The sequence below is a fragment of the Salminus brasiliensis genome, chromosome 19 (genome assembly GCF_030463535.1).
Source record: "Salminus brasiliensis chromosome 19, fSalBra1.hap2, whole genome shotgun sequence".
Lineage (NCBI taxonomy): Eukaryota > Metazoa > Chordata > Actinopteri > Characiformes > Bryconidae > Salminus > Salminus brasiliensis.
The window spans coordinates 27931802-27952569 of record NC_132896.1 but is presented as its reverse complement, the minus strand read 5'-3'; the positions used below and the strand labels follow the sequence as shown (position 1 = coordinate 27952569).

General features: G+C 45.1%; 1 protein-coding gene across 1 annotated transcript in view; it reads left to right on the top strand.

Annotated features, from left to right (window-relative positions):
• Positions 1–20768, top strand: part of fgfrl1a (fibroblast growth factor receptor like 1a) — a 58950-nt gene that overhangs the window by 13247 nt on the left and 24935 nt on the right. Inside the window, exon 3 of the mRNA XM_072663231.1 lies at positions 10822–11094. Within this exon, the coding sequence (XP_072519332.1) occupies positions 10822–11094 (273 nt within the window). The remainder of the gene's footprint in view (positions 1–10821; positions 11095–20768) is intronic.

Genomic DNA, 20768 nt, shown 5'->3' with positions numbered 1-20768 from the left:
AGAGCGTAGGTAGGCCTGCGGCTGGCACGCGGCCCGAGTGTCAAAGCAGCCTTGATTTACCCACAGCTGCCGTCCTTTTTTTTTTTCCCTCTCTTTTTTTTTTTAAGAGCTTAGAGTAAGGAGCCCAGCACCCTTCCTTAGACTCGCCTGATAGTCTCGGAAAGGTCTGCTTGTGCTCACCACACATCCCAGACCACGTTATAGCTCAGTATTGGATGTCAATTTCTTTTCACAGGCCCATGTTACATGGGGTGTCTGGAGGGGTTCTGGCCTCCGGCAGTTGCTGGCCAGCCGTGTGGACTAAACCTTTTCTGACAGAGACCTGCGCAGAGCAAATTGAGTTAGTCATGGCTGAGGCACGGTGTGGAATGTGGGAGGCTGATGGAACGTTGGAGGAGTGGGGTAAAGCCAGGAGAAAAAGAGATGGGAGACTCAGAAGGCAGAAGGTTGAAGGGGAATGGAGGAGCAAGTCGTTTTCGCCAGTTGATCCTGGTGTATTGAGTGGATCGAGACGTTGGGTCGTGGTTATCATCGCAAATGCTCTTTTAATAAATTCCCAAACCTCATGGTCATGTGTAAATAAGCTCATAACAGTAAGTCGGTTCCTCGCGGTTGTTTTAGCGCCGCAAACCTGATGCACACGGTAATCTTCATCATTAACATAATAGCCTCCGTGTTTTCCTTCCCTTGTAAAAATACCAACCTTTTCCATCCTGACCTTGAATAACACACACTCCTGTTCTATCTTCTCAAGAAATCGTGCCAAACGCAAGCCGTGTTTATCTCAAGGTTGTTAGCAAAGCACAGATAAACCACCCCTGTATAAGCTGCTGAGGCCTCCCACTTAACCTGTGTTTGAGATCTGCAGGACAAATGTAGGGTGCCTGGTAATCAAATATTGACAGTTGATTACACGAGAGGACTATTGCAGGTGCCGGCCACCTATCAGGAAAAGAGGTAGTGCCCTGTGTGCGCCAGATAGGGCCAAAGAGGAGTGCGCTCGGCCAAACCAGCCCAGGGGTTTATCAGCACACTGGAGGCAGCTGCAGTTAAACATTAGCTATGGAGATATGCCCTGCAATAGGCACTGCAGACCGTTTCCTCTTCCCTGTGAGATTTGTTTTCAGTACAGATTTCATCTGCAGTTGTCTATTGGATGGCACTGATGTTGGGATTTGCATGCAATAGCCAATAGCTTCTGCTCTTAGAGGCTCTATACAGTTTTTGTCAACAGACAAGACAAACCTCAAGCCTGTGTTTTTAGCCTAAGCCACATGCTTAACACCCATAGGACACCCATGTTTTCCTGGATGCGCCGTGTCATACCAGCGACTCGTGTAACCAACTCAACGTCTTGTTGACTTTAACTCCGCATTTCCCGTCAAGTTGTCAGCCCAAAATTATGAGGTCTTGACTGTCTCATATCATTTAGAGTTCAGAAAGCCACCGGTTGGCTTGTGGGCTTCCATTGTTGTGGGCTTGCGGAAAAGCCCAAAGCCTGAAAGTTGAGGAGCAGTGTGCTGTCTGTGGTGTAGTGGGCGACCAGTTATAGCCCTCTGTTTTTCCCCCCACTTTGTTGTACGATGAAGAAGGAAGAAGAGGGGGGTGGGAGGTGGGTTTGGGGAGTGAGGAGGTCTTATATACTCATGCCCCACATTCCATGCCTGTGTGAGCTGTTTGTCTGAGCGGGCAGAGTCGAATTAGCACATGTTTTACTGACCGGCTATATTTGCGCGATATAATGCTGTGTTTCCTTTGCAATGAGATACGGTCCACATACTGCCCGAACAAAGTCCCTTTGTCAATTTGCTTTCCACCCCCTCCGTTCATGTAGCCGAAGTTGGAACCTAAGGGTTTCAGACACTGGCCAGACAGGCTAGAACACTGGAATTTCTACTAACCCAGTCAAAAATGTAAGTAACCCACTTATAGCGCTCTCCGACTCTGACCCCATTATCATGAAGTCCACTCAGGACTAGCATGGCTCCTGGTTTAGGTCAGTTTTATCTCACCCCCGTGAAACATAAAGCCCCCACAGCAGCCATGTGTAATTGAAGTTGTGGCCTTTAACACAGTTTTTCGCCAGTATGCAATAAGAAGCTCGCCTTTCCTTCGGCTTTCCAGCGCCGGTCGCAGCCTTGGGAATTCTCTGCTCCCAATGTATTTTTTTTTAAGGCTCTCCTTTCACTTCCAATACATCTGGATAATTGTCATCCAGGCCCAAGTTTTTATCCATTGAGTTCCCATAAAAGTCTTTATAACCTCTGCAAGTATGTTGTCCATTAAAAACTCCTCCAGGTTCTTGGCTTGCCGGCTAGAAAAAACAACGCCTTTGAAACTTGTCTCCTTCACTGCTTTTCGGCACTCTGTGTTTTCCAGACTTTTATGGCGATGTTTTGAGGTGTTTTTTTTTTATATATATATTCACGCTCTGAAAAGACAGGTGCTACTCAAGACTGTGTGGTCAGGGTTAATTTGGAAGGACAAACTATTCTTTGTTTCCAGTGAAACTGCAGGGCTATGTGTTTCAGACTGGGGACTGTCTGGACTAAGTCAGGTCGGGTAGCTTAAATAATGTTAGTCCTAGTCTTTCATTTTCCTGACGTGTCTCATTACTGTAACACACAGCAGAGCCTTTTCACTCCAGGATCTTTTTTTAGTCTACAATGGATGGATACAAGGCTGCTCTCTACGGTTAATCAGTGCTATTGATTCGGCAGAGCGATATTTGAATCAAATTTTCCCGGAAATGATTAAGCTTTAAAATCCAATGAAGCGCTCCATTACAGATGCCAAATCTGGAAAGGTTAAAGAGTATCCATGCTCTGAGAAGAGTTCATTGACGCGCAACAAAATGCTTACTAATGCCATGGATCAGTGCTCAAAAATAACAGCCTGAGCATTTTTATGCTCCTTCAAGAAAGATTGTACCGTTCTGTGCCTCCTCACTTTTACACACTTTACTTTTCTCAATTACGTTGTCTGAAATATTTACCCCTTAAACAGCATGTGGCCCGCTGAAGAATAGCCCCACCAGTTTCTACAGAAATCCCTGCAGTTACTGAGTAATAAATAAATAAAACCAGAAAAGCTTAAAAATTAATTTAGAATTGTCTGTAATATGTTATACATTTTGTTCCCTCTAACTTCAGTAGATAAGCCAATGGTCTTCAACTGGAGAACTATTTTCCCGCAAACTTTGGCCCAACCCTAATCCACCTCACCTTATTCAACTAATTACCACCTTCAGCGAGTGGGTTGGACATGAGACCTGCGGGAATGTTGCTCTCCAGGAGGAGAGTTGAAGACCACTTGGAAAAATCTATGGGTGGATATCTGAAATCTGTGAAATCTTGCCTGGATTCAATTCAGAACCACACAGGATTTGTCCTTGCCCTTTCGGGAGCGCAGAGGTTGCCAAATATAAAAGATTGCCTCTAACAAGTCCCATAATGAGTGCAGGTGTGCCTTAAAATTGGAAGAACAGTGCTCAGCAGCACTCGATCAGGAGTTTCTTGACTGTGAGTGGGGCCTGGAACCAATCTGATCCTACTCCACTCAACTCCACAACGAAACCGCACTCTTGAACTGATTCTGGAATCAGCGTTAGCGTGCGCCGTGCATGCCATGTGGTTCGAAAAAGACTAACATTCCCATTTTATGGACACTCTGCAATTACAGAATAACAAAGCAGTGACAGGGCAGCTGGATTTCCTGCAATGCTAAGGGAAGGAGCTGAAGATACGCTAACTTCCAAAGAGCAACACAGCGTATGCCACAGTCACCAGCTAGGGTTTGTTTTCACAGTGGTCTGTGCCACATTCTGGAGATTTGAGCATGTGCTACATTTGTGAAACTGGCAGCCGAATGCTTGTTTAAGACGGCGACCTGCGTGTAGACTGGGGTGGAACCTAATAAAAAAAGCACAAAAGCATGGCGGCGGTTGAATTTTTATTTATTTATTTTTATTTTTTTGCTTCTTTAAAAGCAAAATAAATCCACTACCATAGAATCGATTCAGACCGTTAAGCTGAAGTGTGGGTTAATGCTCCCGATCGCTCCCAATTCCTGCACATTCCCCCTCCCCTCGGTAGGGAAAAAAGGCGAGGGGAACTTTAAAGACTTTGCGGAATCTGCTGACTGGTCGGCGTAGCAACATGATCCGATCAGCGCCCAACACCCTACTGGCTTCAGCTCCCGAGATTCCCAGAAGAGTGTGCCTCCGTGGAGGCCATGGCAAGAGCAGTTGGTAGCGAAAGCCACGAGCCAAACCTCACTTTTCCCACCACTCAGCCCCCTTCATTACAGAAACCACCCTCTCAATCACTGCCAAGCTCTACGCTTTAGCGCCGCAGAGTGCTGGAGTTTGTCAGTCAGCTGCTCGCATGTGAAAAGTGCATTATTTTGTTCGATCTTATTTATTTTATACAATTTTTTTTCTGGTTTAGCTATTGTCAGTTGCTCCTACCCATGTTTCACATTTCTAAATATCCATTTTCTGCAGTTCTGTTTAGAAAACCACTTTCCTCTGTCAGATGATATGACGGTTATTATATTACAGGGTTGTTGGGGTTTTTTTGTAAGCACACACATTTGGTTTATGAAGGCCATAGTTCATCCTAACTGAGTATACCACTGACAGAAAAAAAAAATTGTAATGAAGACGAGGCAAGAGGCGAGGGCCGTGCCTGTATTTCAGTATCTAATGTAAACACGGCCAGCCCCTGAGCCGCAGGGTAGTGTTAACTGTCATGCTTTAGCAATTGGTAGCAATTGACCTATTGACAGGAGGGGAAATGAGCGCTCTTTACCTGTCTGGATGAATGGAGTGTGGCCCGTGTAAATGGAATGTAGACATCACTCTGACCTGTCACCCCAGGCAATGACAGAAAAAAGGCAAGTGAAGGAGAGAGGCGCTCAGGTATTGCTTTGATAGGGCTGGAGCAAGAGCACCTACCATGACACTCTACTGTTGTATATAAAGATGAGCTTATATTGACCAGACATGTACAGTACTGTGCAAAGGTTTTACACACCTGTACAAATTACAAATGACATGCTCCTTATCTGGGCAGTAAAACCCCTGAACCCTGCTCAGTAAAACACTAACAATAGAATAAATACAAATGACATTTATGCAAAAAGTAGAGGTTTCCCATCGCTGTCCAACAATCTCCAAGTCTCTCCTCATGGGAGTCTAGTATTATTTATAGTTCTCATCAAACACCTGATTTGGCTAATTAAAATGCTTAATTATGTGAAATTAGATGTAGAAAACAGTGATCTAAGTAATATAATAATGAAAATAATAGTAATATTTAGCATTATCTATGGTTACTTCCAACCCCGCAATGTGAATGGCTAAGATGCATTATTAGGAGAGACTGGCACGAAAGATATTAGTGTAGTCTATTAGTCCACCTTACTTACCTGTAACAAAGCAACGACCAGAAGCTGTTACAAAGTAACAGCCATGTATAAAATAAGTCAATGAGCCTTTCTAAAAGAATCCAGTTATGATGAACAACACTGCAAGTACTGGCTTTTTACTACCAACAGACGCTCAGATTCAGTTTTTACCTAACATGGTAAAACTCGTCAAAAACAAATGAGCAGAAACGAATCCATTTGATGGAGAACAGAGAGCTGTATGACCCTTCCTCAGCGCTTAAAAACAGCAGCACTTGTTTAAGGATGGGAGCTATTCTTCTTCGCGGGTGTAAGTTAATGTCCTTGTTAATCAGTTTTTGTGTCTTTGTCGTCTGTAAATGTTGTGACTATAATGATGGTATAATCATAATAGTACACTCAAGGTCATGCTATGCTGTGCAAGATTTTATCTACTCAACTTTCAGCTTTGAATAACACTCCTTCTCGTATATTCTTGCTAGCGCTTCTGTAACACTTGATATTTCACATCAATCATTTGTTCTCAAAGCTGTTGCCAGTATTTTTGTAAATTTGCCACCATCAGATATCAGAAAAAATACATATTGTCATATTTTGTTTCTTGAGGATGGATATATATATATATATTCATTCATTCCATAGTGCCCACACCTATATAATTAACCTCAAAATGAGGAATGTTAGAAAAATCAGCTACACTTAAGATGATTTCACTTGCCAAGCTATCAGTTTCTGCCGTGTGAGTTCATTTTTGTCTGTCAGATTCATAGACGACTCAATTGCTCCATAAACAATAGCTCTTCCCCCTCATTGTAATAAGCAGTTTTGTTCCCCACTGCAGTGTATTTACTTGAAATGGAATCCTTGCGGTTGTATTAAATGCATGTTACGTCCACTAAACCTTAAAACTCTGACCTTGTCCAGCACTGTCTGTGTGAAAGGCTCCACTCTCCAGAGAGAAGACTAAATGATGCCCGCTCACCATGGTGGTCTGTTTGGGATTCAGCCTGTAGCTGTTGGCCCACGGCACCTCACGGTGGCAATTTGAGCCATCCCGCAAAACCTCTCATTCCAGCACTTCCCCGAGGGAGACCCACGCTCAGTTTTGTATATTTCTCAGGAGACTTATTCTTTTCAGCCGACTCGCATTGGCACCTCTCCATCTTTGGCCCACTTCGGTAAACAGTTTGGAGTATCCGGAGCTCAAGGAAAAAAGGGTGTGTGTGTGTGTGTGTGGGGGGGGGGGGGTTGTAATGTTAGTTAGTTAGTCTCTGGAACCTGCCAGTGCCTGAAGCGTGCAGGCATTTTATGGCTTGTGGAAGTTCTCCGGACATTGCAGCGATGGATAGGTGTTGAGGAAACAGTCGCGTTGGGAAACGAGGAAGCGATGTGTCTCCGCTGACTGGCACGCTTCAACTAAGGTTTCAGTTTGTCCTGGGCTGTGTATGCAAAAGTGGAGCTTGTGTAATTCCAACCCCATTGTGTCAGCCTGGGAAATCATAGCCGGGATTCAAGGCCAACCCAGCTGGTCGGAAACGGTATCATAAATCATAACTGGAATTCATTTACACGCTCCTTGTTTACATTTTTGCCCAGCCGCATACCATCCCTCAAAATGGTATTAATCCAGCCTAATTGCTTTTGCTTGAACACGATACCTCAAGCGTGCAACCTCAACCATATGCTCTGTGATGTTTTGGCATGTCATGTCAGAGAGTGTTTAGTGGCTGTGGTGTCGGGGATTACTCTCCTTCACCAGAAAAGAGTCTCGCCTTAGATTAGATCCCTGTTTTTCCCAGGTAGCCTGAAGTAAATAGACACAGTATATGTGGGCCTAGTCAGGCTCGGATAGCCACGGGCCTTCCGACCGTGCCAAGCAGTGAACGTTTTCCTCCAGTGAATAACTGGGAGACTGAGGAAGTTGAGGCAGGGTGAAGGTTATCCTCCTTCGTCACCAGCCCCTTCCTGGAGGTGGAAAGAGCTGGCACTTTGTCAGCCTAGTCCGGCTTAAGGAAAGTATAATCAAAGGCATTTCGTTCGCTCCGGAATCTCTCCCGTGCTCCCGCTTTTGGCCAATGAAAATATTTTTCACTGGCCTTTTCTTTAAGACCACAAGGAGCTATCTCACTGCCTCAAGGCTAGATAAGGGAAAACTCTCGTTACAGCAATCGCAGATAGTGCTCTTAAGGGCCTCAGAGAAGGTTACTGGCAGGGAGCGCTTCGCTTTGGTCCCTGGTCAAGAGTTAAAAGGGAACCTTTGGTGGAATGCTACTTCCATTGGCCTCAAACTGAATCCTGGCCTCTTTTACTTTTTTTTTTTTTTTTTTTTCTTCCTGTCATTAGTGGACATTCCAGGCATGCATGTTTGGCTACCTTAAGCCAGCAGGCCGTAAAAGGCAAAAGGAGATATGGGAGGCTGCAGCTTTAAGGCAGATCCCCATTGGAAAGGGCCGCCCGCTTATGGTATTGCGCTGCCGGTCAGCTGCAGCAGAGGGGAATGTGTTTAGGTTAAATGGACAAAACAGACCTCCTTTAAAAGAGTCAGCCCCCCTCCTTCTTCAACCCTAACTCCTTCTGCACATTTGCGCTCGCAGTCTGTCCTGCTGGGTTTTTGTTTTTTTAAAAAGGGCACGCAGTATTTAGCAGGTGTTGATGGTCAAATCGTACTTGTCTATCCCCCCTGACCGGGGACACCCCCACCACTGATTGACTTCCCTTGATTTACCTTGGCACTGCAAAAGCCTTCATACTGTCTCGCACACTTTGTCATATTTCTTTCGTCTCATACTTCATTTAGAGGGGAAGAAAAGATACGACTTAGCCAGCTCTCCAGTGTACAACTGGCTCCAAAAGAAACGTTGCACACTGCTTTGTCCATTAATCGCAGCCGTCCCGAAGAGAACCAAGAGCAGCTCGTGAAAGTGTGGGGCCTTTGTTTTCGCCTGTGCACCTCTGATCTGTGAAACGTGGTGCGCTGTCAGCCCCTGGGCTCCGGCAAGAAGGAGAAGCCTTTGGGTCTGACCCACAGGCCTCTGCCGAACAGAAGGCCGGGAGCAGGACGCTCGTAAATCTGCCTGAAAGAGTGGGCGTAAGGCCTTCCAGGGAGAATGAGATTTCAATCTGTGAGAGCGGCTCACCGGCAAAGGTTTTACTTGAGGTTTGAGTCTGATGAGAAAGCCATTTGCAGAAAGAAAGCGTGAGAGAGAAAGAGAGAGAAAGAGTACAGAGGGACTGTGGACAATTCTTGCCTGTGACTAACTACTTTTTCACACTTTGAACCTCCATCTGTCACAATGTCAGCTACTCGATTCCTCCTGTGAGAAACGGTAGTGTGATGCCTGATACCTGTAGCAGTGCCTCCTTTGCCTCACTACAAATCCCGAAGTCCCCCCCCCCCATTAACAGTGGATAATTATTTAGTCCAAGTGCATCATTTGTTGCACTGTCAATGGCGTAATTGAATTTATGCCTTTTTGCTATATCCCCCGAGCACTAGCAATGCTCCCTACATTAGGAGGGTAAGAACTTAACACATGTCTTTTCTGATGCATGCAAAGCCAGCCACCGCCTTTTTCCGATGACGACTGTCCGCCAATGCCGCATGCTCGGACCCCAACAGCTCCATCTACCCACCCGGACAGAGCACAACCAATTGTGCTCTCTCTGACTCCAACTGCTAATGACAAAGCGGCATGACTTCAATGGATATTCAGACTTCCTACCCCCGGGCCATAGTGGAAGTCCATTCGACTGCTGAGCCACTCAGGGCCCCAGTATGACTAGAGTTACAGTAGGTCAGTAGCAGTGTATATGTGTGAGTGTGGACATACCTCTCAAACCAGGCAGCTTCACCATTTAAATGTACATTAATACATACACATTTACTCATTCAGCATGACCAGTAAATCTCCTTTCAGTTCAATGTACAATTTAGGCCTACTTAAAACCCCCAGCCATGACATCTTAGGTACAGTGGATATCCATATGTTCCCAAGCCCAAAGTGCTGCTGTCTTGACTTTGTGTAACTGGGTTCCAGCATAGTTGCCATACTTCGGTTAATGGGGTGCTCTGGAAGTATCAGCTAGTGCTAACCTTACCAGTGCAAGCTCATAAAACTCTCTTTTTCATGCTTGTGATTGATCTTTTTCGCTCTCTTAGATAATTATACTGAATTGCTACAGTCATCTTGGGTTTTTAGCCGTTTTCCATTTACAATCATGGCACTTTTCCAGAGCGACTTATTTTACACAGGTAGTTCAATGTAGTGTTTGGAGTCTTGCCCAGGGACTCTTATTGGTGTAGTGTTATGTGCTTGCCCAGCCAGGGAATCAAACCCTATTCTGGCACAGGAAAAGCAGTGTTGTTACCCACTAAACTATCTACACTAAACTGAGTACATTTAACTCAGGTCTTCCAATTCAAGTTCTCATTCATAGCCCTTCTTACCATGAGTTTTAAGCTCTCAGTGTATTCATGTCCTCTGTTGAGTTTGAGTGTTTTCTACAGAAAGAACATAAAACACCTTCCATTATAAAGGTTTACATGTAAATCATGGCCTCTGCAAGTCAGTCACCGTTTTTTTCCCCCCTGCACAGACCTGCCAAAAAAATACAAGCTGGTCCAATCTGCCTTGTGTAAGCGACCTTTAAAAGTGACTCGCCCTGCCTTGAGACCAATGAGTGTGGACAGAATTCACAGGTTCTGACCTTTGGAACTTAGGTGGAGCCACCAGCCGGGGGAGTGCAGAAACATTGCCGCCAGGATCGGCGCGGTAGCGCAGCAAGCCAGGCAGACATGGCTGGCTGACAAGGGACTGTGGTTACAATTTCCCTGCAGACATAAACAGTGACACTATCAATTTCCTGCCTCCAGTCTACTAACAGGGAGTGAGCAAGGCTGTGCGTGGGCTGGGGGAAGCCTCTCTCTGCATGAAGCTAAGCCTAGCTCAAAACTTAGAAGAGCTGGTGCCTCGGTTTGGTGTGTTCATAAGACTGGATTTCATGTATTCAAATATAAAAAGAAGCTGAGATTTTAAAACTGTAGACTTGGACCTTTACGTAACCCCCCCCCCCCCCCATATTCCAACATTAATCATAGCTGACAATGGTAACATAAAAGGGCTTAAGGTTTCATAGGCAGTGCTGTTTTCTGAACAGAAGCAAATCAGTGGATGCCATTTAGCAGAGATGGTAGTATGGGTAGATGTTTTACACACAGCTGTTTAATGTCTTGAATTCCGTAGGTCTGGGGCCCATATGTGGCTCCCTTTCAGAACGACATAACTGGCATATAGTCACAGCCATAACAAACTGAACAGTCTTCAGGTGGATATGTAAATATACAACGTAGCATTTGTGGCAAGGAGGCTGAATTACAATCAGTTTGAAATAACTGGTCGACTATGTCCACAGGTCCTCCACGTGTTTCCGAGAAGGTGGCCCATAGGCAGGCGGTACGGATTGGACGCACCATGAAGCTCCAGTGTCCGGTCGAGGGCGACCCACCCCCTCTTATCATGTGGACAAAAGACGGGCGCAACATCCACAGCGGCTGGATGCGCTTCAGGGTCCTCCAGAACGCTCTACGCATCAAAGAGGTGGAGGCTGAGGATGCCGGCACTTTCATCTGCAAAGCCACAAATGGCTTTGGCAGCGTCAACATCAACTACACCCTCATTGTAATCGGTAAGTCCTCTTATAGCGCATGTCCCTCTCGTCAATTTCGCATATGAACTTTGGAAAATGTTTACAGAATCAGGTCTGGACATTACGCGACGTTGCCCTTTGGCACAATGTAGAGTACAGTCCGAGATTTCTTCAGACCAGCAAGTGGCGGCACCTAAGTAACGTGTGCAGGCGGTAAGGCAGAATGCAAAGCACCTGTTTACACCTGGCGACAGCAGTTGTGCTGTTCCTAGAGCCTGTGAACAGTTCAGAGTAACAGTAGTGGTTCTAGAGCACAGTGAATTGGTTCTCATATTTCCATAACATCAGAAAATGCTAAAAAATTGACTGTTTAAAATGATCTGCTCTATTCACACATGAGCTCACTTGGACATTACCTGAGCTTTGTGCTGGGGGGCAGCAGCAGGATAAAGTCAAAGTAATGTCTGGTACAACTGATTTGGACATTTGCGTTCACACATACAGCTCCTTTGGGTAATGTCTGGAAAAGTTCTGGGTTACCTTGCATGTCTGAAAGGGGCTTCTGGAAATGCTTGAGTGGTCAGTTTAAAGATGAATATAATTCCTATATGGCATTTAGTACATTTAGTAAAAGTAAAAATATTTGGTTTTAGTTTTGGAGCTTTTCTGTTTTTCCATTTCTCCAATTTTGGTCCAATTTTGCCACATTTTAAATGGACAGTAAAAAAGGTCTCAGTTTTTTTCATGCAGGGTTACTGACTGCATATTTTTGTAATCTGCGACACAAAAAAAAGAGTTCCCTTCACTCTGTTTTTACACCTCACCACCTCTGCTGAGTGAGCCTTCCTTTTCGGGAAAATTAAACATGCTTATTCGGCAGCCTGCAGCTCTAGTTTTTCATCCCACTCGTCTGCTACACCCAATCAGAACTGGCTGAATCTTTCAGAAGGAGCACGGTCGTCATTAAGAACCTTCATCCGCCTCTCTTCAATCATTACGGGTGGTTTTTAATGGCCTCTTTGCTCAGGTGTGACATCCACTGCGTCACGTGTCTTCCTCTGCTTCGGGCAGAAACGAAGAGTGCCTGCCGCATGAGCACACTGGCTCACTGCCCAATTAATCAGGGCCTAATTTGGCTAGGTTCCCTGCAGAGAGCTGTCCGCTCACGCCGGGGGAGGGGCGCTGGGTAAGTCTTGTGATCCCATGAGCCCCCTCTCTGAAAACCTCGAGGACATGAACCCTGATCCCTGATCAGAGGGCTTTGAATTAAACGAAGAGTTTGAAAGCCCTCAGCTTTCGCAGTGGTCGCCGGAGCAGCTCGGACTTCTTTTACAGCCAACAAATTAAACACAAACAAACAATGGCTTCAGTTACTACTGGGGGAACGTGTAATCTTTCTGTGTAACGTCAACAAAACTGTATAATGACTCCAGTATTTTAGGGGTGGAAATGAAAAGAAGTGGCTAACTAGGGACAGAGGAAAAATGTCCATTGAAATCGATGCCAAGTCTAAATGGAGGCTCCGCGCTGTGCCTCTTTCAGGGTCAGTTTTATATTAGCCGGATTGAGTTAATTATCCTTTTATTTTCTTCTCAAATGAGCCCCGTGTAATGCAAGACAAAGAGGCTGAATTAAGGGGATTGAGCACATCCTCAGTAGTGAATAGACTGTTTGTGTTGCGCCATACAGTAGGTCATTAGCAATCTTGGCCCCCGCATGCCCGTCCCTTTGCGCTGAGCAGAGTGCTGACCGTTTAAAAGTATACTCTGTGAAAATATGTATGAAGCAGCCCCCTCAGAGAAGCCTTCTAACTCAAAGTTTGGTTTAAAAGCTTGGGTTTCCCCCCCACTGCTTTCTACAGTAACCCCAATAAGAAACAGAGGCATTGTCGGTCGGGGAGTTCATTCATATGCAGCGTTATTGACAGAGTTGTTCAGTGAAAAATCAAATGAACGCGATGCATCCCTTACCCCAGATGCAGTCCATCAGCCATGACATGTTTGGTTCTTTAGTTTAGTCTCTCAGAAGTTAAAGTTTGCACCTTTACTTTAGAATGGAAGATGCTAGGCTAATGTTGCTAATAAACACCAGAGTCAGCCATGTCACTCCACTGCTGCGTTCTCTCCACTGGCTTCCTGTAGCTGCCTGCATCAGATTCAAAACCCTGACGCTGGCCTACAAAGCCAAGAACGGACCAGCCCCTCCGTACTTAATGGCAATGGTCAAAAGCCGGTCTGCACCAAGAGCCCTTCGAGCTTCAAGTACGGCTCGGCTCGACCCGCCATCCCTCAAAATCCACGGAAGACAAGCGTCAAGGCTTTTTTCTGTCCTGCACCGAAGTGGTGGAACGAGCTTCCCCTGGGTGTCCGAACGGCCGAGTCGCTCGCTGTCTTCAAACGCAAACTGAAGACCCACCTCTTCCGAGAGTACTTGAACGAATAGAGTACTATGGTCGCCTTATTGTATTGTGTTTAGTAATGTCTAAAGCTTAGAGGTATCTTTTGAATTATTAGTCTATTCTAACTAGCTGAGGTTTTTTTCTTGGGTAAATAGCAAAGCACTTTGTAAGTCGCTCTGAATAAGAGCGTCTGCTAAATGCCATAAATGTAAATGTAAATGTAGTTAGGCTGTCACCAATCTCATCTCTTTTAAACGTGTACCCAAAAATGTCTCTCAGCCCATTTAACATGCTTCCAGATCTTCATGTGTTTAGTGCAAACAAATGGATGTGATTTAGGACACGTTCTGACTTGCTGTTAAGTCTGTAAGCACAAAAATAAACAACTTCTCAGAGCTGAATTGTGGTTATGTAGATGATAATGTGGTTCCAGCTGTAGCTTAAAGTTTAAATATGGTCTATTCATGTCATTTCTGTAATAATAGATCGATTTTTAAGGCACTGTTCATTTGATTTTTCACCAGACTTTTCCTTTAACAACCACCCATTAAGCTGTTCTTCATTGTCTTTAGTTTAGTGTCGAATCAGAAGTGTTTGAGCAGGGAAATCCCGAAACCTAGCTACAGTACGAGTGCAGAAAGGGCTTGCGTGATTTGATTCTCTAAGTCGGCCCCCTGAACTCCCCTGATGGATCTGATGGATTTTTGGGGGGGGCAGCTGCCATGATGACCTCAGCCCAAGCAGCTGCGCCCGCTGTGCCGGGGCGCCCAAGTTGTGCCAGCGAAGCTTTGATGAGCCGCCACTGTCTCCGCCATGCTGGTTAGTCAGGGTCCTTGAACTCTGTCTTGTTCCCTAATCTCTTTGTTGGCTCGTACCCTTTGGGTGTAACTGAAGCCTGTCCAGCTGAGCCGTAGTGGACTGTGGTGATGTGTGTGTGTGTGTGTGTGTGTGTGTGTGTGTGTGTGTGTGTAGCTGTTGTTGTAGTACTTGAGCATTTTAAAATCACATTTTTTTATTGATGAAAAGCAAACTGTGAAGTTGCTTTACATCTGTTGGATAGTTGGATCAGTACCTGAACCTAGGTTGCATCCGTGCTATTAAAGTTTTTACCTTAAAATCAGTTTCATTCCACCTGTTTCTCTGCATCTATGATGACGATGATTGTAAAACACAAACTATTGTTCTTATACTATGAGACTATGGGTCTAAATATATGCAGAATTACTTACAGATGGAGGAATGTGACCAAACTTGAATCTGCACAGATTAATCTCGAGATGTCTTTTGCTCTCTACTCAGATACTTGCACAGCCCATGTACAGACATCTCTTGCAAATCTTTAGTCTCCAAAACAGCGAATTTGATTGATTTTATTCAACTCGTGGTCCCGGTTTCCACTAGTCCATGAGTCTGCTGAAGCTTTGATGGGTTGCATTGAGTAGATTTTATATAGCTCTGATTAAAAGTGCATAATGGTCAGTCCTCTGCCTAAAAGCTGAAAGCTAACCCGGATACAGTATCTGTTCAGCTGTCCAACTGCACACTGCTCTGAGAGGACACCGAGAGGACAGCAGCACTATCGAGTAAAACTTTTCTTGTTACTTAAAAAAAACAAAGCTATGCTATTTTAAATGGCTCACGTGAGCCGTTGCAGTGCCGTAAACAGTCAACAAAAGCAGAACTCGACCTTTTTTTTAAATGAGGCCACCCTAAAAGGAAAAGCCAAACAAATTCTGAGCCAAAACATAACAGGATTGTAAATAGACTGCTAAATCTGCATCTGATGCAAATCATATAATTACTATTTATACATCAATGAACAACTCAGAATACTAAACAAATGCAAACTCTGCAGTTTAAAGCTAAATGTAAAGCTAAATCTTAAGTTTTAAAAGATTTCCGTTATTGGAAAAATGAAAAATATAATTTATTAAGGGTAAATATTGGCTGTTCATCAGTTGACCCCCTGGTAGTATAGCAAGTGTGAGGTTTTGCATCCAGAACTCTTAAAGGGGCAAGGTCAACAACTGCAGCACAGAGTTATGTCAAGAACTACAAAAGTCTACATGTGCAGTAAAAGAGCTACACCAACCATCCCCACACCCCCACCCCGCCTGGTGTTTCAGTTACAGTAATATATTTACAGTATGACACATCCACTATGGCATTTCTGAAGGCTGTGCATACTGTTACATGTCAGCTAATCAAAAGTGAATTGCTACCACATTTTCTGCTGTTGAACCACTTCTGAGTGATGAACCCTGAACAAGGCAGTGGAAATTGATCTGTGCCTTCCTCCGGGTCTGTCTCTCTCTCTCTCTCTCTCTCTCTCTCTCTCTCTCTGTGTGTGTGTGTGTGTGTGTGTGTGTGTGTGTGTGTGTGTGTGTGTGTGTGTGTGTGTGTGTGGTCTCAAAATTGAGTTCAGAACCCACCTGAAGCCCACTCTGGCCTTTATTGTTTAATATTTGCAAGTTCTCGCTCGCCTAAGAACATCGACACCTTTTTCTTATTACAGCTCCCCCCTTTCCCTCTTCCGTCTCCGTGCCAGCTCCTCTTTCGCAAAAACCACACTTTCTTTCGGATAAATATTTTCACAGTTTTCCTTTTCCACTTTATTATATTTGATCGCACAAAAGCCCCTCTGTTTTGCGTCTGCACAGAAGCCAGGCCCAGCGATATGCAGCGACACTCCTTCGTGAAAAGGAAGAAAGCTGCAGCAGTCCTGCGTTTGGTCCAGCTTCCCAGGATATTTTCACTTGTTGCGACCAAGCTAGTCAGTTTGCTTTTCCACCTCACCTCTTCCTCAACCCCTTATTGGCACCACCAGCAGGAGAACGATCGCTTAAAACGCAGCGGCCAGAACCACAAAGTCAAGTGTTGCCACCGGCTTTAAATATTGTGGACTTAAAGTTGTCACAAGCGCCCTATTATAAAGCTGAGCCCAGGTTTTCAAATATTGGCAGGCCACTAATCTAGATCCTAATCTAGGCATAATAATCCCCAGCTTCCGAACATTTCGAAGGCCAGTCATCACTTAGATTAACCCCGGTACGACCCTCCTCCACATCCACTATACACAAAAGCTGTGTTTTAATACTGGAACTGCCTGTGTAGTCCATCCTGAGATCCGGGGCTATGCGAGCGGTTGCCCTGGGAGGACTGGAGACTTGTGTTGATAGGACTCATTAGTAGCTTTGCCCTTCCTCAGACCAGATGGGAAAGACATTAGCATCCATCCATCAGTGGCAGGCCTGGCTCTGGGAACCACTCGTTCCCCTTATAGGTCTTAAACTATACCCCTGCTCGCTCTCTTCCAAGACTGCTCTGTTTCTTTTTCCTCCCCAGCTCCCTACACGCACTCATTCAACGCCATCCCCGCATCCGATGACAGATTTATTTTTCCCCGCGCTGCCAAAGTATCCTTATTTGTTTACTGATGCCTGTATCCGGCAAGCGTGTATTTTTGCAGGCCGCTTGTTCGAGCTAACTGGCGGACTGAGGTTAAAGTTTGCGCTGTTACACCGGTTGAGGAAACTGTGCGTCACTGGCGAAACTAATGAGAGGAAAGGTAGCCTTGAGAGGGGCCAGCGGAAACGAGTGGGTCATTATACGATGTGTGTCGAAAAAAAAAAAGGAGATTGTATTCTGCGCCGCGGTAATTTTTCCAGGCTGCGTTCGTTGGTCCTCGCCAGCATAAACCGACTACTGCAAGAAAAAAAAAACAACAACGCAAACGAGATAAGATTTACTGTCGACTTGTGAAGGCGGCGCAGACGTGACTTGAAGTGATCGCGGAATTGAGACATGTAGGAAGCTACAGGGAAGTGCCTGGTGATTTATAGTGATTTGTGGAGCTTGCTCGGTTGCTCGGCCAACATCTGGTAGTGATCTTGAACCAGGAAAACTGGAGCTTGAAATATCTAGCGATCTGTATGCAGGGTTTCCCTTTGGACTTTGAGGCCCTGAGGTAGTCAGGCTGGCAGTCAGCATCTGCCAGTTTCTGAGCTGTACTGACCTTAGAAAATAATTTCTTGAGAACTTTGCTACTATTATTCTAGGACAACTGCAAGCTTGTATCTGCATCGCTGTATCCATTCTTTTACATTGGGCCTTCCTGTTGTTTTGGGGGTTTTTTTTTGAGCGTTTTAGGTTGAAACAAGGTTCTCGTCTGTCTTCTCAAGATTCTTTTCAGGCCTACAGTCGATAAGAGCGATAAGAGGTGATAGATAAAGTTGGATGCTCTGAATTCTGATCTTGTCAGCTCTGCCGGCGAGAGCTTTATCAGCAGTTTCTGTCCTTCGTTACTTGCTGCATATCTCTCTCTCTCGCTCTCTCTGCTTCCCTAGTTGTGTTGAAGCCTACACAATTAACAGACCACGGCTGGGATGAAGTCAACAGCCTCGCATGTGGGACCGGTTTTCCTTTTGTTTCTTGTACAATCTTCTATCTCTAACTACTCATATATTCACTCCTAGCTCTGTAAAGGCCAGGGAACACGGACTAACTAGAGCAAACATGGAAATTCAGATGTTTGCGGTTGTTCCTAAACATTGTTCCTACATTGTTCCTAAAAAGAACGAAGAACGGACAAGCCAGAAGGAAGCAGAGTGAACGAGGAGAGAGAGCGTTCTGGAGTCTTTCAGCAGTCAAACACCGGTATGCTGAGCCCACCAAACGTTTGCGCTTGTCCATGTTTATTCGTGTTTGTCTGGTTGGTGTACTCTGGCCTCAAGAGCTGACCTCTTTCTAAGTGGGCTTTACTGCGGAATACGCTGGACTGCTGGAAGCCCAAATTTAGTCGTGTTTGTCAAACATTTGAGACGTGATGTCTTTGGAAAGACGTGTAGCACAGGCCGAATGTTCTGAAACAGCACAGAAGTTTGTAAAACAAAATGTCTGGGATGCTCAGAAGGTCCAAAAAAGTCCAACCAAAAGTTAAATGTGCTCTTTTAGGAGGGAATGTCACAAAGGAGAAAGCCCAGGGACTCTTTAGTCCAAAAAAGGGAAGATGGTTTATGGACTACATTGAAAATCTGAAAACAATGCAGGCTAGACCTTGAAAAAGGCTCTACTGTCATTCCATGTGGGTTGTAGCATGAATGCCCACCACCACTGTGTGGGTAATTGTTCTCGTTTTTAACTTGGATGTGCACCATGTTTTTTTTCTGAACTTTGTAAAAAAAAAATAAACATGAAAGTTGATTTTTTTTAAAGACCTCTCTGTTAACATTGAACCCATTGAACCTAGTAACATTTTCTATACTCAGACGTTCTGGACTGACTGATTTAGTTTAGTCGAGACTTTTCATAAACTGACGGTTTTATAGTGTTTAATATCTTATAATCCAGTCTGACTCTCCTCTCTGACCAATCCACTCCCAGCTACTCCCCAGCTACCACACTACAGTCAAATTACTTCCTGTGTGCGCTCTGAACACTATGGTTAAAACAAAGACTTGAAACTGGATTGGGATTTAAATAGCCAGTACCTGATCCATTAAAAAAAATGCCTGGATCGGCCCTGATCCCCATCCGCTAGATCAGATCGGGACATCCCTATTGAGTTGTTTAACTCCTGGTTATTTTCCTGCAAATATTTGTCCATTCCATTCAGTAATTCTGGTCAGTTTACATACCATGACGTTGCCCCCCCCCCCCCCCCAAAAAGTTGTATGTTTCAGCAAACTCGTATGGTAAGACAATCATTGCTTAAGAATTTCTGTCAGTAAACACGCTTTTTCAGTAACTGGCAACCTGATGTTTTCAAACCCCTGCTTGCTCCCATGCGTTTGGCCTTTACGTACAGTGAATGCATGGCTTCTTAAGGCTGCCAGTTCTGCCCTGACCGCTCGACAGGGTTCATCCATGCAGAAGGATTGTGTTTCGCCGGCGTCGGTCAGCGGAATCTGCCCGAAAGGAGAACTTGAAAGAAAGTCATCCTTCTGCACCGTTGGGTAGATGAACGTGATGAGAATGAGAAAGTAGGCCTGCGCTCGGCCTAATCTCTCCTCTTCACGCACTCCATGACACAAGTGTCAGATTCCACAGCTGTCTTGAGGCAGGACCCTAAGAAAACAGATCGCATGGCAGGCCCAATCTCGTGACCTTCACAGGCTCCCTCTAAAATTTCCTATTAGATATTAAGTGAGATTCAAAGACCTCGGCAGGAACTCCGGTTTCTGCCGTTTAATTGAGAAATCTGGGGGTCTCATCCCCAAGGCAAGGCCAGAGGACAGTTCATGGATATGGAACAGCGGGACAGATCGGATCAGAGGGATTACGTTTCTGGGACGTTGCAGTGAGCTCGCAGACTTGAGTTATGCACAGCTTGTCTTAATTGCTGGAAAATTGGGGTGACCTGCTCTTCCTTAAGTGCTACACATCTGCCGCATAGAAGCGAAAACTGCCTTTACATCAGAAAGGGAACACTAATACTGTTGGTATAAGGCTTGAATAGCTATACAGGAGGTTGATGGCGAGGGAATTGGGAAGAACAGAGGAAATGGGCGTAAAGGCGAATGCAAAGCCCCCCCCTCCTGCCTCCTTTTCATGTGCTAACCAGCCTATTGTGGCTGGCTCCTCGGTAGATTTGTCTTCACTTGTACTTCTCTCGGCTTCAATGGTCATGTGTCCAGTGGCCCGCCAGGCATCACGGCCTGTCGGAGGCTGAGTGACACGCTTGGTGAAGCAAGGCCAAGATGGATCAGGCTCTCAGAATAGGAAGCAGGAAAGGGGACAGAATGGAGAGTACCCTTTTCTTTTTACTCTTTCCCGCTTTGTTGGTGCCTTTCTTTTTGCCAGCTCTGTTCTTCCAAGATGGAAAAGAAAAGAACATTGGGATGTTCTGAGCTTTCGCTCGGCTGAGGCTGTACAGGCTGTACAGGCTGAGGAGGGGCAGGGAGGGGGAGGGAGGAGGGGGAAAGGGAGGCTTATGAAAACAGAAAGAAGGAAGGATCTGATTGACCTTCAAAATTTATAAGTGTGTAATCTTACGATGAAGATGGCTATTGAGTTACGAGTTCCAGTTTTTACAGGGCAGCACTGACTCACTTTTTTGATGCTGGCTCACCATCCGGATCTTATCATAAATAAACACGCATAACCTTTCAAACCTCCAAAACACGCCAAGCACAAACATCAGGGGAAGAGATTAACACTTATTTGTGCTTCATTCCAAACACTCGTGTATTCTGATCCTTATATTCATCACCGCTGGATCAACATTTCATTTGTCATCCGCGAGCCTGGATAAACTTGGGAAACTTGGGTACGAACCAGAGTCTTCTTTTCTTTTTTCTTTTTTTCTTTTTCTCCT